A 17018-nucleotide genomic window follows, 5' to 3' on the forward strand; every position below is an offset into this window, starting at 1 on the left:
TTGGTGCTGTTTTATTTAAAAACCAATAATACTCTCAGATAGTGCAGTGGCTCAGTAGTTAAAGATGCTGACCTTGTCAGCTGGAAAGCTGACAGTCCAGGTTCAAGACCCAGAGCACTAAGCGATGGGGTGAACTTTCCTCCTTGTTTGGGTTGCTGCCCACCAAGCAATTCGAAAACATGCAAATGCGATTAGATAGGTAGTTCCAAAGGTGCTTTTTCAAAAGGCAACTGAGCTTTGTTTTCCCTGAAGACATTTTGGTTCTCAAGAAGTTTGAGAACCCAAGTTCTGAACTGAAGAAGCTTCTTGAATGGCAATCTCCATAGACAGATAAATAAGTACCTCTTCAGTGGGAAGGTAACAGTGTTCCGTGTGACTCAGAATATAGTCATGCAGGCCATGTGACTATGGAAGCATCTTTGGACAAGACTGGCTTCCTTGGCTAAGAAATGGAGATGAGTACTGCCTCCTAGAGTTGGAAAAGCCTTATACATGTGTTTTTTGGCTATACTGTCTGACGAGCTAGCTGTTAACTGTATTTGTAGAGTACTTTGGAGAGGAAGATCTACCAATTGTTTTCTACTACTATAGATTATGATCTTAAGCCTGCTTGCCACTTGATCATTCTTGGTTACAGAATATTTTTCTTATCTTTGTTAGGCATGAATGAATGTTAAAGTGTTTTTATCAACATAGTATATAAGTGGGCAGATATTTCTTTGGGTTTGTTACAGTGCCGCCTTTGTTCTTTTAATGTAGTTATTATTTCAGCTGATATAGTGACTTTATTCTACACCTACTAAAATTATTATATGAATTGTTACAGAAATAATATAGATAGTATGCTGAGTTTTGGAGAACAGCTGTATAGTTTGTATTTGTTGAAGGATTGGTATAAATTTCCATTACCGTCACTTATTCCCCACAATGTAGACCAGGGGTGTCAAACTCAAGGCCCAAGGGCTGGATCCGATTCATGGGGTGCTTAGATCTGACCCGTGGGCTGCCCTGGAAACAGCGAATGACCGGCCCACGGTGCCTTGCCAGCAAAAATGAGCGGCCCTTCCGAGCTCCCTTTTTGCTGGCAGAGGGTTGCAGGAGGTCATCACAGGTGAAAACGGAACTCAAGAGCCCATTTTTGCTGGCAGAGCACTCGGGCCACCACAGGCACCACTGATATAAGTGATGTAGAGCTGGCCACGCCCTCTTTCCTAGCCCTCCCGAGGTCAAACGCAACCCTGATGCAGCCCTCCATGAAATTGAATTTGAAACCCCTGATTTAGACTGGTGAAGTTTGTTCTTGTATACCAATTGTATCAGTTACAGCCTTGAGTCTTTTTAGGTATGATGTGACCAGTTTTGCACATCTGGATTGAGGGATTTTCTGCCATTATGCAAATCCTCTCAAGCTCAGTGAGGTTGGATGGCGACCGTCGGTGGACAGCCATTTTCAGGTCCCTCTGGAGATGTTCAGCAGGGCTCATTTCAGGGCTCTGGATGGGACACTCTAGGACATTCACAGAGTTCTCCCTAAGCCACTCTGCCTTGGCTGTATGCTTAGAATCATTATCATGTTGGAAAGTGAACCTTTGTCTGAGGTCTGAACGATGTGGAACAGGTTTTCATTGAGGATATCCTTGTACTTTGCTCCATTCAGCTTTCCCTCAACCTTGACCAGTTTCCCAATCCCTGCTGCTGAAAAACACTCCCACAGCATGATGCTGCCACCACCATGCTTCATTGTTAGGAACGTTTAGAATTGAGACCACACAATTCAATCTTGATTTCATCAGACCAGAGAATCTTGTTCCTCACAGTCTGAGAGTCCTTCAGGTGCTTTTTTTTTTTTTTTTTTTGCAAACTCCAAGTGAGCTATCATGTGTTTTGCACTGAGGAGGGGCTTTGGTCTAGCCCAGTGGTGGGGAACCTTTTTTTTCAACTGAGCAAAATCTCGCCAAAACCACAATTGAAATTTATTTTGAGAGCCACATTTTTAAAACCGAAAATACATAGGATGGTACACTGTTTTTAGTTTCAATAAACTCTGGCATTTGAAGCACGCAAGTCTTAAAGCTGTCAAGTTACAAGATCCTTGCACCCCTAACCCTTTAAAAAAAAAACCCAGGGGTCTTCAAACCTGACAGCTTGAAGACTTGTGGACTTCAACTCCCAGAATTCTGAGAATTGAAGTCCACCAAGGGCATCAATCATATTAGCCCAGGGATCTGCAAAATTGGCTCTTAAGACTGGTGGACTTCAATTCCCAGAATTCTGAGAATTGAAGTCCACCAGTCTTAAAACAGCCAACTTTGCAGACCCCTGTGTTAGTCCAAAGCCTGGTGCTGGGCCTTGCTCCCCCATTGGTGGAGCCCCAAGAAGCGAGGAGGGAGAAAAAGAGACGGAGGCCAAGGAGCTTTCCCCCCCGCCCCCTCCCAGCAAAAATCTAACCGGGGAGCCGGGCAGTAGCAAATTAGCCAATCATGCGAGGAAAGCGAGGTCTGACCGGGTGGGCAGCGAAACTCCAGGGCTCTCTGTTCTAATTCACCGTGAAAACTGTTGCCTCTGAAGCGTTTGCTCTACTGTTTGAACCTTTAAGCATCCCTTTCCCTTTTTTCTTTTCAACCCACAATGATTAGGGAGGATTAGGGCGGCAGAAAAAGAAACGGAGCCTCCTCGCTTCTCGTCCCCGCCCGACTTCAGGATCCTCCCTAATCATTGTGGGTTGAAAAGAAAAAAGGGAAAGGGACGCTTAAAGGTTCAAACAGTAGAGCAAACGCTTCAGAGGCAACAGTTTTCACGGGGAATTAGAACAGAGAGCCCTGGAGTTTCGCTGCCCACCCGGTCAGACCTCGCTTTCCTCCCGCCCGACTTCAGGATCCTCCCTAATCATTGTGGGTCGAAAAGAAAAAGGGAAAGGGGCGCTTGTTTTGAAGTGCCCGAGAGGAGGGAGGGGAGCGGGCGCTTCAAAACAAGCGCCCCTTTCCCTTTTTTCTTTTCGATCCACAATGATTAGGGAGGATAATAATCCGGCACACAGAAGAGCCGCATTAAAATGTGTAAAGAGCCGCTTGTGGCTCGCGAGCCGCGGCTTGCCGACCACTGGTCTAGCCTCTCTGTCATAAAGCCCAGATTGGTAGAGGGATGCAGTGAGGACTATCTTTCCAGAAATCTGTCCCTTCTTCACACTTTGCTCCATTTGAGGTGAGCCAGGTGACCATCTGGTTGTGCCAAACCTCTTCCATTTCAGAATTATGGAGGCCACTGTGGTCTTAGGAACCTGCAGCAGAAATTTTATTGTAGTCTTCCCTAGATCTGTGCCTTGCAATAATCCTGTCTCTGAACTCTGCAGGAAGTTTCTTTGACCTCATGACTTTTGCTCTGCTATAGTATGCATTGTCAGCTGTGAGGCCTTCTATAGAGGGGAGAGTGCCTTTCCAAATCATGTCCAATTGATGTAGTTTACCACAGGTAAACTACAAGGTGTAGAAACATGTCAGCAACGATCAAGAGAAATGGGAGGCACCTGAGCTAAATTTCAAGTATTGTTGCAAAGGGTCTGAATACTTATGCCAATTGATATTTCAGTTCTTTCTTTTTAATAAATTTACAGACATTTCTAAAATTCTGTTTTCACTTTGTCCTCATGGAATACTGGGTGTAGATTAATGGAAAAAATGAATTTCAACAACTGTAGAATTAGGCTGAAGCATAGCAAAATTGACAAAAGTGAAGGGGGTCTGAACACTTTCCGAATGCACTGTATGTGATTCTAAGCATGCCTATTTCTAAATGGAAATTACATTCAGGAATATCTTTCTCTGCTAACCTTGAACTTGCAGCCCTATGCTGCTTTATACAGCCTTTTCTCAGTCCTTTTCTGTAAAGCGGATTCTTATATCATTCTGTTGCTTTGTTATTTTGCCCCTCTAATTTTTAGTTGGTGAAGGGATTCTGCCCTTCATGTGGAGAAATCAATCTGATGGGTAGTAGCCCTTTCGCTTTCAAAGAGGCTGGCTGAGAAAGATCTGTCCCAAATCTAAGCAGAATTTGGCTCAGGCCATTTGCAGCCAGTCTGCAGAAATGAGAGAATTCCTGTTTGTTCAGTCCTGTTGTAATTTTGAATGGTTCCTGAACCATTGGTTGTTTAAAAAAGGACTACCTGTAATTGGTGTAAATCCTAACGCTAACTAAAATATTTACTACTTGTACTTTTGGAAATATGGGAGAAGATGCTAAATTAAAAGTCCGAGGTACCATTTTCTGTAGTAGAGCTGGAATCATCATCATATTTTTGGTGATATCTTTTGATTATATCTTCATGTTAGTCGGCACAAAGATCAGTCTGCATTTTCAGTCAGCTGGTCTCTAAAATTGTAATGGTTAGCCTTATTATGTCAACTTTGCTGTTTCTGTGGTAACTTCTTCCCACAACAATGTCTCAGATATGTTTAAGTTTGCTGGGATAAATGGATTGGGCAACTGAAGTTTTGGTGGGAGTAGTTAATTTACTTCATAATAGGTATTGAACTATCTTCAAAATTGGAAATGTAAAACAAAGAAGATGATTTTTGCTAGCCACAATATTGATTGAGTAAGACACATGGTACTAAATTGGCTTGGTAAATTTGGAAAGAGCTTCCAAATTTTCTCTTTTAAGCCCATAAATATTATAGGAGCTATACTATTTATGGCCTTAAAAGAGAGAATTGGATCTAGAATTAAAATTTGTGGTGCTCAACAGGATTCACTTGGGATTTCTGGTGGTCACTAAAGGTACTAATTTGGAGCAGATCAAAATAGTTCTTTAAAGTAATTCTCGGGTTGCAATAGCAATTTGGACCGGAATTTCTGTCACTAAGCATTGCAACTGTGAAGTACAATGTTAGCACTTAGTGATGGCAGTCCAAGTTGTTATCCTAATACCAGGATTACATGAATTGTTAAGTGGGAAGAGTCAAGGATCCCAGACAAGGAATGTGGGTGCTGTGGGGTTGTGTATGTTTGCCATGAGCAGGTGTTACAGAGTGCACAGGTGCTACAGAGTTCAGGCCAGCTAGCAGGGGTTGCAGGCAAGGAGATGCTAGGAAGGAGGGCAGAATGGAGTGCTGTGGAGGACAAGATTCCTGGGATCTCGTCTTCTGTAGCAGGGCTCCTCGGGAGAAAAAGTAGCTAGAACAAGTCAAGGGAGCAATTTGTGACTTTCCCTGCCAACTACCAAATTCTGTTTGCTGTGGACAGCTGGCACGGAAATAATGATCACCTAACTGCAGGAATCTGCAACCATCATATGTGCGAGCTGGTTGCCATGTGCCTGAATTGCGATCACACAAATGCATGGGTGTTGTGACGGCAGAAACTGGACCAATCCTATATACTTTCAGTGCCTTTGTAACTATGAACTGAAAAAGTGGTTGTAATCTGAGGATATATTGCTTACCAGAGATAGCAATAAGATTCTTAGAATAAACAGCAGACTTTTGCAGCACTTCTCCATTACTACTAGCTTGATAAAAGAAAATTCAGCGGTGAATACAGGAAGATTTGTAGACTACTTTGTGGGATATTATCTGAGGATGTTTATACTAAAAGGTAATACAGGATTATTAGATAGATGTGGGCTCAATAAAATGTAATTGAATGATTGTATTTGAGCTGTTCATACATAAAGTAGATGAAAGAAAGGCATTAAATTGTCAATTTTGTATGTGATCTGCCCTTAGTCAGTTGCTTCTGAAATTTCTCAGTTCCTGAATGTGACGCTAAAGATGAGCTATCTGAGCATAGAAAAAAAATAGTTAAAATAATGTGAAGAGGAAGTCAGAATGTTATTTTCATGAACTCTTTTTATTACATTAAAAAGTATATTATCTCTGATGTATATGAATGTGAAGCAGACATCCAAAAATGAATATTTGTCACAATTACATGATTTTAGTCTTATGTGGAATTCCTTAACTAAACTGTACACAAAAGTTTTGATTTGAAATTCTGATGATTTGTCTTACACTGAAATGGTGAGGTACATCACCGTTGATATTTTGAAACTCCATTCTTGATAGTCATCTATTTAGGGACCCACTTTCTCTTTTCCCAATTTACCGAGATTTTTGTGAGGTTTTCACGCTGCTTTGCTAGACATAAAGTGTAAATCTCTTCTTGTCATGTATTTTAATTTTCATTTGTGATCTTTTGAAATGTAGCAAGAAGTAGAAAACTTCAAGAAGGTGAATATGATCAGCAGAGAGCAGTTTGACACACTTACCCCTGAGCCTCCTGTTGATCCAAATCAAGAAGTTCCCCCAGGACCACCCAGGTTCCAGCAAGGTAAAGGTTTGCACAGACTCACCTATTAAACAAATTTCAGTAGGTGTTTTCCACATAGGATCTTTTGACAAACATTTAGTCTTCTCTGCTGTATTTTTAAGCTGCTGCTCTCTGATTTTCTTCTTCTTCTTTGCTTGTAAAGCATCTAGAAGATCTTCCTATTTCATTTTATTGTTTATCAAATTAATATGCCTGCCATCTTACACAAGATGACCTTGAACAGCATACACTAAAATTTTATTTCAGGGCACAAATCCATCATTTTATACTTGCTTTTAAAAACTTTGTTGCTTTCACTTTTTTCTTAAAGGGAATTGGAAAACACAATTTTTGAGCATGGATGCTGATTTTTAAAAAATTTCTGTATAAACATAGTTTAATCATTACTATTTTTTTCATTGTAGTTCCAACCGATGCTCTGGCAAATAAACTCTTTGGTGTGCCCGAACCTTCAACCATTGCCCGATCTTTGCCAACAACTGTGCCAGAATCCCCAAACTACCGCAATGCAAGAACTCCTCGGACCCCTCGTACACCTCAACTGAAAGACCCCACACAGACACCTCGGTTTTACCCAGTGGTTAAGGAAGGCAGATTGATAGACGCCAAGGTAAGGTCTGCGCACCAGCTCCTTCTATATGCCTATATACATTGGGTATCTCTGGACCCAGCTAGAATTCTTTGTGAACCTTTAGTGTTCCTACAGAATCTGTCATGTGCTCCTTCTGCTTCTTACAGACACCCCGGAAAAGGAAAACACGGCACAGTTCAAATCCCCCAATGGAGTGTCACGTTGGTTGGGTGATGGATTCTCGGGAGCATAGACCTCGAACAGCATCCATCAGGTAGTAAAAGGCATAATGATTTTCATTGAAGTTGAAGAATAAAAGATTGAGAGATCCTACTGAAGAAACTATGAGTTTCTCTTCTTCCTCATAAATCAATGCCCTCTTTACTCAGAATAATTCCTTAATTAGCAATTAAGGCTTTTTCAAAAAAAGCTTGTCAGATTAAAGTCTGATTGACTGTAATGTGTCTGTATTTGCTTCTGGACATTTGAGCAGTTGGTTCTTATATTGACACATTTTTTTTCCAAAATTTATCTAGTTCCAGTCCTTCAGAAGGCACCCCAGCTATAGGCAGCTATGGCTGCACCCCACAGTCATTGCCTAAGTTCCAGCATCCTTCCCACGAACTCCTGAAAGAAAATGGCTTCACACAACATGTCTACCACAAGTATCGCCGGCGCTGCCTTAATGGTGAATTGTGTAGATACTGCTGAACTTGTCATGTGTTTGATTTTTGTGCAGGTTATTGTGAATAGAGTAAGCAGTTTTCCTAATATCTTGGTCAAATTTAGCTTCTTACAATACAATACAATACAGTAGCAGAGTTGGAAGGGACCCTGGAGGTCTTCTAGTCCAACCCCCTGCCTAGGCAAGAAACCCTATACCGTGGCAGTGATATTGGCCACAGTATAGGGTTGATAGCAGTGATATTCTTTGCAAACCTTCATTATTGTTTGAAGTAATAATCTGTAGACCAAATTTGCATGTAGTGCAATGAGTATTGCTTACTTTGAATTGGAGGAAAAAAACCTCTGTTCTGCACCGTTATCTGTTCACTTGTACAGAGCTATAGACGAGCATGTAGTTTCATCACTTCTAATTGGTGTGGGCTAATTGGTGTGGGCCGTTTTGAAGATAAAGTTTCCATTCATCTAACGGCAGTCTTCTTCATTCACTATATAATGTCATTTAAGATTAAAATCCTTTGGCTGCTTTATAAATGACATTGCTACAGAAATTTCTCTATCTGGCTTCAAGATCCAAAGCCCAGGCATTCAGCAGATTCTTAATTTTGTGTATAACAGAAACATAATGATGGGGAGTGTGTGTATTTTGTTTTTAGGATGAAGTGAAATATTTTAATTGGCATGCACTTTAAAATAGTTCTTAAGCATTTTCTTCTTTGTTCTTACCCAGAACGGAAACGACTGGGCATTGGCCAGTCCCAAGAAATGAATACTCTCTTTAGATTCTGGTCATTTTTCCTTCGGGATCACTTTAACAAGAAAATGTATGAGGAATTTAAGCAACTGTCTCTGGAGGATGCAAAGGAAGGGTACAGGTAGGTCCAAATCTGTTTATTGCATCATTATAGTGGGCATTTTAAGTATAGAAAGGGGGACACATGGATTGATCTTGGCTTTAGTAACAAAATATGGTGATAGTCCTTAAAGGGATATTAGATGGATAATTTGTCTGATTTGATCAAATATTTTTTTTTGTAAAAAAAATAGCATCTGAAGGAAGTAGTGGTGTTACAAATAGTATGGTCTTGCAGGTATGGACTGGAGTGCCTCTTCAGATATTACAGTTATGGACTGGAGAAAAAATTCCGGCCTGACATATTTAAAGATTTCCAAGAAGAAACTATAAAAGATTTTGAGGCTGGTAAGTGATTTTTTTTCCTGGTAGAACATACAGTGACTGATATTTCAGGGAATTTTTATGCCAATGAATTGTGGGACATTTTTCCAATAATTGTGCAATCTTCTTTAGAGTAAATAGTTGGAGTTTTGATTACACTGTGATTCCAAAACTATAGTATGAAAGGATGTTTTGAGTACTATGCATAGGAAGAACTCTCAAAAAGTCATGAATACTGGGAGAAGTTCTTGACTTCTGAAGCTAAGATTACTTTTAGCTATATGCTCTTTTGTCTTAAGTAAAGAGAGGGCCAACTGCTTTCTTGTCCCCTTTGTCTCTTTCCCATCCTCCCCCACCTATGTGTAGCTAATAAAAAGTCTGTTCTTGTGTCTTGATACATTTTTGCCAGTAATATTTGCTGAAATGAAATTGTTATTGCTTCCTAAGTCTATGTTAGATAAGACTTATTCTTAGTTTTTTGTCCCTTGTTAATAGGCCAGCTTTATGGGCTTGAAAAATTTTGGGCCTTCTTAAAATATTCCAAAGCCAAAAATTTGGACATTGACAGCAAATTGCAAGAATACCTCAGCAAATTCCGCCGCCTTGAAGACTTCAGAGTTGATGTGGGTACAAATTACAGTTTCTTCCTTGTAATACAAATATTTCTAATGGTTGTGTTTTCTCCAATGTTTATGGCTTTTTCAGGCATAGTGTGCACAGAGTAGATTAATAATAACAATGTGTTTGAAATAATATGAAGTGTTAGGAAAATTCTGCTTATAAATTAATTGCAATCACTGCCTGAGTGACTTTGGGCCCGACACACTCTCAGCCAGCCCACTTTATAAGATTGTTGCTGTGAGATTAAAAAAGGCAAAATTAGGTTTTACTGCTAGCTAGCAGGGAAGGTCACAAGTCATGATCTCTGCCTTAACAGTGATTCACTTAACAACTGGCAAAAATTTGTAAAATCATGTGCAGTCACATGATGTCTCACCTAAGTGCCACACTACTTAATAACAAAATTCCAGTCCCTATCGTGCTTGTAAGCTAAGGACTATGTATGGAAATGACAAGATAAAATATATATTAATAAATATATTAATTAAAAACACTACCAAAAAACAATATCTATCTTTGGGAAGGATTCAGTGGGGGATAAAAATGCCAAGTGCAATCTAACAGCTGGTTGACTTTGCATTAAACCATAGTAATAGTAATAAGTAACAGCCAGTTTGGTCTAGTGGTTAAAGCATCAGGCTAGAGATTATGAGTTCTACTCCCACTTTAGGCATGAAAACCAGCTGGGTGGCTTTGGACCAGTCACTTTCGCTCAGCCCATGACATCAGGCTCGGGGAGACAAGCCAGATTTGGTCAATTCCTGTCCAAACAATGGATCAAAATTTGATTAATTTGAAGAAAAAAAGCCAACCCTACACTTGCATAAAAGTGCTAAGCAGAAAAAAATAATAAAAATAATATATTATTTTTAAAAATAATAGCCTGGTCATATATAAAAATCTTCAGATAATTGTGAATGACGGTATGGATATTAAGACTAGGAACTAGAATTGGAGTATTTTGAAGTTGAGTGCCACTCTGGAGGGCTCATTCTAGCTTGTCCAGTTCAGACTTGGCAAAGGTGAGTGCTGCAGATCACTACCCTCATTGATTTTCCCCTAAAGTTTTTTTTTTTGGCTAAATGACTATAAAATCTTCCCCTTAACATTTCAAAGTAGAATGAAAATATTTTAAGATCTCAGTTTTGAAAGTGTAGGCCATGCAATAGGGAAAGATGGGGCTTTGAGGTACTATTACTTTTTAAAAATACTGTAACAAAGCTCTATATATTTCTTTCTCTCCCTCTCCCTCCCTCCCTCCCTCCCTCCCTCCCTCCCTCCCTCCCTCTCTCTCTCTCTCTCTCTCTGTGTGTGTGTGTGTGTGTGTGTGTGTCTTTGTGTCTGTGTGTGTGTGTGTAAATCATGAATCTTGAAGCAATATTGAGATGCTACATAAATTGGTCTAATGGCTTTTTTCTCGTTTCAGCCTCCTATAGGGGAAGAAAGTAGCCACAAGAGATATGCTGCAACTATAGGAGTAGATGGAAGGAAGCGATATCCATCGCAGTCTTCTAGCAAGACTGTTGGCCATACTCCATCCAATCAAATGTCTGCCTCATCCAGCCAAGACCCCAACTCATCAAGCCAGGAAGATGCCAAAAACCTGAGCCAGCCACATGCAGTTTCCACAGCCACAGTGGAAACCCAAACAGTGGGGAAGTAGACATACTAGAACTACCAGTGGAAAAGGGGGCAGGGAGTTGGAATGTCAAAGTCCAAGACCAGGCTGCTTTCGGGAGGTGGGGCTATACAGTGCATATGATTTTTCTTGTTGGCTGGAAAAACAAGATGATCCAAGTTGAATGCATCTTTTTCCTCGCTGTGATTAAGTCATTGATTGGAGCCAGACCTTCACATTTTCATGTCTTAGCGCCTTTCAGGGGTTAGGTTGGGTTGGGAAAGGGGAGATTTTTATAAATATAAATATTATATATATATATATTATATATATATATATATCAAGTTTTAAATTATTGATAGAAGTTCGTTTGGATAAACCAAAATTACTCTGCATCATGCAGCCTCACAATCCAGCTCCTCCTCCTCCCTCTGAACACTTAACAACTATGCAGCCCACTTGGTAAGCTGGAAGTTTGGATCGAACAATGTAGTGTTATTTGGAGAACTAGCCTTTGGCTTTCCAAGTTCAGCAGGCATCGGCCCTCCTGGCTATAGCAATGCACAAGAGGAGTCTCTGCTACTATCACCACCACTTCTGTTGTGGCTCCCTCTATGCTGCTCATCTTTTCCATCAGACACCTACGACTGGAAATGAACCAAAGGACCCTGGCTGAAAGTGGGCCCACTTACATTGGGCTTGCCCAGTTCTTTTGCGTGATGGGTAGAACATACACTTGCACAGTGTCTCCCCTCGCATAGGAATGCTTATAAGACTTGGCTAAAACAGCTTTCACATTAAAAAAAAAAAACACAAAACACAAAAAACTTGTTTAAAAAAATCTGTTTCTTTTGCTTCCTTCCTTCAAAATTAATAAGTTGCCTTATTGTGGAGTTGGGAACTTGTAGGCATCCCTGACTTGAGCATTTTGGGAAAATGGCATCTCCTTGGGAATCAGCCAGACTGTGATATATTTCTGTTTCCTGTTCAGTGACTCTTGTCTGCAGTAGCTGATGACTGTCTTCCCTTTAACCCAGCTATGATCCGCATCAACTGGAACAATATTGTTGAGATCTAGCTGAATGTTGGTTCACGCCACACGAACAGCTTCTCTCCAGAGCAGGGGGATACTGGGGCACTTCAGCCTGCAACTTATGCTATTGTGTAGTTGATGCTGATGTATGTGTATCAACTGTTTTAGTGTCCTTTCTGCTACAACTGCATCTGCCATTGCTTCACTTAGACTTCCAGGTGCGCCGCCATTTTTCTCTCTCCCACCAGGACAGGCCAAGATCTCATTTGTTGTTTCATGAAAACTTCCTATTCCAGGATAGGCAGGCAGTTGCACCAGGAAAAGAGTAATACACAGAGAGAGAATCTAAAGGCATGCATCCTTGCTTTTCATCCATATTGTTGAAGAATGTGTTCACAGGAAAACAGCTTTATCCTAAGCAAAGTAGGATTTTTATGTCCAATCATTTCTGAATTTGAGGTAGCTTACTCGTGTTGATTACTTGCACAGGATTCCCTTTCTGTGTTCTTTCTAATAATAGCTATGATAATCTGCCTTCCTTCCCTGGAATGACCATGTAGCCAAGGATGCGGCTGTTTAGACTGTTGGCTAGTTGCGAGCATCACATGTACAGACAAAAAATATAATCACCTCATGAATTGGCACCACATCTGTGTCACTCCACTTTATACAAAGCACCAAGCTTACCTTGGCTGCTATTGGGCTAACTGCTGGGACTTTCAGAGGCTATTCGCATGGCTGAAATTATGTAGAAAACAGCTGTCCTGAACTATTGGTGTGAACAGCAGAGAAGGAAATACATGCTATATCATGTTTCTGACAACCTGGTTTGTTTCTCCCTGCATTTTGTTAACTTTCCTAATGTACTCTTGGTGTTCTGCAGAAAAATCAGCTGGGGGAGGAAGGTCAATATGCCACTCGTGCTTACCATATAGCTCCAAAAGTGGATAAATGGTAATAAAAGGGTGCAATACTGTTTATGTGGTCCTATGTACTATGGCTTAAGTTAAAACAGTCCTCTTCTTCCCCCTCTTCGGTAAAGCATGTGCAGAGGGCCTTTATGTAATGCTGAGAATTGATATCCTCCATTCCCTGCACCTCACACATGTAGAAAAAGTGGGCAAGGCATACTACACCTTTTCTGTGAATTCCTCTGCCAGAACTGTCAGATATCTTGGCTATTTCCACATTTTAGAGTCCATGTTTCAGGTGTATCCTTGATATTAACTGTGCTGGAAAGTACTTTTGTGAGACAATAGCAGACCTTAAGTTCCCGCAGTTAGTCGTTTGGAGCAGATAAGCGGTAATTTAGTGTTTCAGGGAGTGTGATATTAGGGCGGTTCATTGATTTATAACCTCTTGTGGATGGTTTGGTACTAAATACGTAGATAACTAAGGAGATGGGACTTTCCGCTTAGGATTAGTACTGCCTGAATGTTACTGTTTTTAGCTGTATCAAGCTTGCTTTAATGGGAGTTTGCCACAGAGTATTCATGAGTGATAGTGCAATGGCCACATAAAGCACACCCTATGGCTCTAGCATGACTGAATAGCATCAGGGTATTGCTTTCTTTCTTTGCTGTGCCACTTGTTATAACAAACCTTCATATTGTCATTAAGGCATGAGAAATGAAAATGAGCATTCCACTGTTTTCACCAGATGCAATTACATTGTGATACTGCTGAGTATGCTGCATTAGGAGAACCATGCTAAAATGGAACTAACAGTTGGGAATACCGTGGCCATTTCATGAATTGGCTGAAATCCTTATTATCCCAGGATTTCAATAAGCAGATGGACTGGAATGTCTGTATTTTCATTAGGACTATTGCAACTACAAGATATGCTGCCACATAGTGGACATCAGTAATTTTTGCCGTGCAAACTTTGTAAACCTAAGTATCATAGTTGCAACATGAAATAAAGCATACCTTTGGGAACTAGGAGATAGAAGCAAGTGCTTATGTGTCAAAACCAATGGATATTTGCTCAAAAGCGTTCTTAAAAGTAATTCTGGATATTTATTCTAGCTAACCCTGAAGAATTGGGTTCCTCTGAACATGAACGCTGCTATGTGTGGTTATACAAACATCATTTTTGCAAATTTTAAGATGAGCACTAAGGCAGTTGTAGATTGTAGGAGAAAAAAATGATGATTAAAAACCTGTGGTACCTGTAAGAATGAAAGAACCTAAGAATGCCACATGATTTTTATCAAATCTGACAATGTTACAGGTTGGACTGTATAAACGTTTACTGGTTGAGAGAAGTTATTTATCACTGAAAGAAGGTTTGGGAAGATTTATTGATGACAGACTCTTGCACCAGTTTAGAAAGACATCGGTACAACATGTAGTCATGTAATTATAGGCTACCCGTAGGTCAGAAGGCATCACATCAATCCTATAAATAGAAGAGATTGCTTTGGCAAACATAGGCTCGAATACCTTGTTGGGAAGTGAGTGGATGTTAATAACGTTGTGAGTATCCTATGCTCTAGTAACGTATGGAAGTACTTTCTGGGAACAGAGGCTTTCAGTTGGGATTTAGAAGCTTTCTGTGGTTTCCTAATGTCTGAGATTACTAAATCTGAGAAAGTTTCTGTTCCCCGGTGCAAAGCAAAAGGCATTTTAAAAATAACTCTGGTCATTCTGGATAGGTCTAAATTTTTATGGTCAGGTAGAAGAAGTTGAAATCTGGCTTTGAATAGACAGGAAAGTAAGTGACCTTTATTATGTGTTGGTGCTGTCATGCCTCTATCCCTTTTTGTTCCTCACAATTCCAGTTATATAGTGCAAAGATTTGTATTTGCCTTTCTTGCTCCTGGTAGCGTGATTGTACTATTAATACACAACACCAAAACCTTAGAGTGCTGCCATGGATTTTTGTTTGTTTACTTGTTTAAACAGGGCTGGGATGGGAGTTATTTATGCCTTGCTTATTTTCTTTCGTTAAGCAATCAAATGTGTTAATACAACAAATTCTGGTCTTCTCTGTCTATCCATATCAATCTTCTAAAACTTGGATTTGTCAAACAATTAGAAAGGTTTAAGAGGGAATGTGTAGTTAGTATTGTTAGATGCCTCCATCTTTAAAAAAAATCAGTTTCAAATGAGTGGTTTATTGGGGGTGGGAGAGTTCATCTCAGCAACATGGGTTTGGATGCTTTTTTAAAAAAAAATCTACAGATAACTTTTCTGCTAGTTTACATTTTCACTTTCTGAAGACACTTGAACATAGGACCGACTTATCTGTGATGAGCATATTCTATGACTGGATACATGAAAAGGGCATGGGCTTAACCATTCCTGTTTGGTTTTACAGATTTTGTTCTTCCAAGCCTGGCCCTCTAAAACCCTCCTTTTCTTTGGTGACATTATTTTTGCATGTATTCATCTTCACAGAAATGGCTCATATATTTTTGGTTATTGTTGTTCTCTTTTCCACATTCTGTATCATGGTACAAGAAAATGGCTTGGGCCACTGAGATCCCACAGCTAAGGATATGATGTCCTTGGTTGGAGCTTTTGCCCTCCAAGACCACTTTCTGATAATAGCATTTAAGTGACATGCCTGTTCCAGGCATGGCCAAATCTTTCCCCTCAAAATTGTTGGCTTGGTTCCTGCAGTAGTGCACAACTACGATGTTTGGAGTTTCATTGGTGTGAAGTCTGTATTAAGCTGCTGAAAATGTTGGATGAACAATCTGGAAAATGCACCATGATTGTTTTGTACACAGGTGAAACTCTGTCACAGTAGAAAAGAAAATCTGGTATACCTGCTTTCTAGAGCAGGATGCATAAGTGTGTGTGCTTGCTGCTAAAGACAAACCAAATAAGAGTTTGTATTCACTTTCAGCTATATTTATTCTTGGGAAAATCTTTAAAACAACTATTACCATATATCACCTGGGAGGAAAATATCTTAATATAGCCTACCATGCACAATCCCATCTCCTGTTAATAGTATATAATTCTTGACCCATGTGCTAGGATCATCACATTGGGGAGGGGGGAAAGGAAGAGGAAAAATTGTAAAATACTTGAATGAGAGCCTGTATTATAAACAGTAATATTATTCAGAGTATCTGCTTTATAGGCTGATGTGACTCATTATTCTAGTAGTGCTTTTAGTCCTTTGTAATTTGTGGTAATTATGCTTTTTCCTTTTTAATACAAAAATGTATAAAAATAAAAAGCTCAAAAGACCATGTAGTTTCATTTTCATTGCTTTGACTGCATTCACCGTTCTGTGCTCATTGTGGAAATCCATCCTCCTATCCTGATCATATCTTCCATAGGAAAGGACCACTTGATACGGTGTTGTCAGGTAAGAAATTATATTTAATATGAGCTCTATTTTAATAGTTCAAGGTTGAATGTCCCATATACAATTGCTGCAGAATGAATCTTGACTGTCAGAAGTTACTTCAATTATTTTCAAAATGGCCAAAACTTGTGGCAAGCCAGAGACTCACAACACTCTTAAGAAATGTTGGTAAAAAGTACTTACAAGAAAGAGTATTTAAGAAAATTCAGAGTAAAAGAAATCTCAATATATCAGGTTCTCTTATGAAGATGACAAGTCCTAGTAACACAAACACACACAAACACACAAAAACACACACACACACACTTGATTCTGCACAACAAGCAAGAATGAATTCGACCAGGGTCCATCAGTTGCCTAGAGTGTGCTAATCTAATAGGCCCAAATTCTTTGCAAAAAAATGACAGCATTAAATCAGCTGAAAAGCAGTGTGAGCAGTCTGACCACAAGAAAGGACTCATGGTAATTTTCAGGATAGTCGTCTGCCCTGAGACAAAAAACAGATCTAATGTCTAACCCTAAGTAAGGGTTAGGCGACAGACCCTCAACACAGGTAGCCCTCAATTTGCAACCATTGATATAGTAGAAATAGAAATAACAAATTTCTAAATACTTCATTTTTCAGAGGATTTGCATTATCCCAATGGTCACGTGATCTAA

At 39.9% G+C, this 17018-nt stretch overlaps 1 protein-coding gene across 5 annotated transcripts in view; it reads left to right on the top strand.

Moving 5' to 3' along the window:
- Positions 1 to 16237, top strand: part of LARP1 (La ribonucleoprotein 1, translational regulator) — a 108310-nt gene extending 92073 nt beyond the window's left edge. For all 5 annotated transcript variants that reach the window (XM_081935018.1, XM_081935017.1, XM_081935016.1 and 2 more), the window contains 8 exons: positions 6201 to 6324; positions 6729 to 6934; positions 7063 to 7169; positions 7432 to 7583; positions 8310 to 8454; positions 8671 to 8780; positions 9252 to 9379; positions 10804 to 16237. In XM_081935018.1, the coding sequence (XP_081791144.1) occupies positions 6201 to 6324; positions 6729 to 6934; positions 7063 to 7169; positions 7432 to 7583; positions 8310 to 8454; positions 8671 to 8780; positions 9252 to 9379; positions 10804 to 11040 (1209 nt within the window). In that variant the 3' untranslated portion in view covers positions 11041 to 16237. The remainder of the gene's footprint in view (positions 1 to 6200; positions 6325 to 6728; positions 6935 to 7062; positions 7170 to 7431; positions 7584 to 8309; positions 8455 to 8670; positions 8781 to 9251; positions 9380 to 10803) is intronic.
- Positions 16238 to 17018: the final 781 nt, after the last annotated feature.

The sequence above is a fragment of the Natrix helvetica genome (genome assembly GCF_964273705.1).
Source record: "Natrix helvetica genome assembly, chromosome: 1".
Classification (NCBI taxonomy): Eukaryota; Metazoa; Chordata; class Lepidosauria; order Squamata; family Natricidae; genus Natrix; species Natrix helvetica.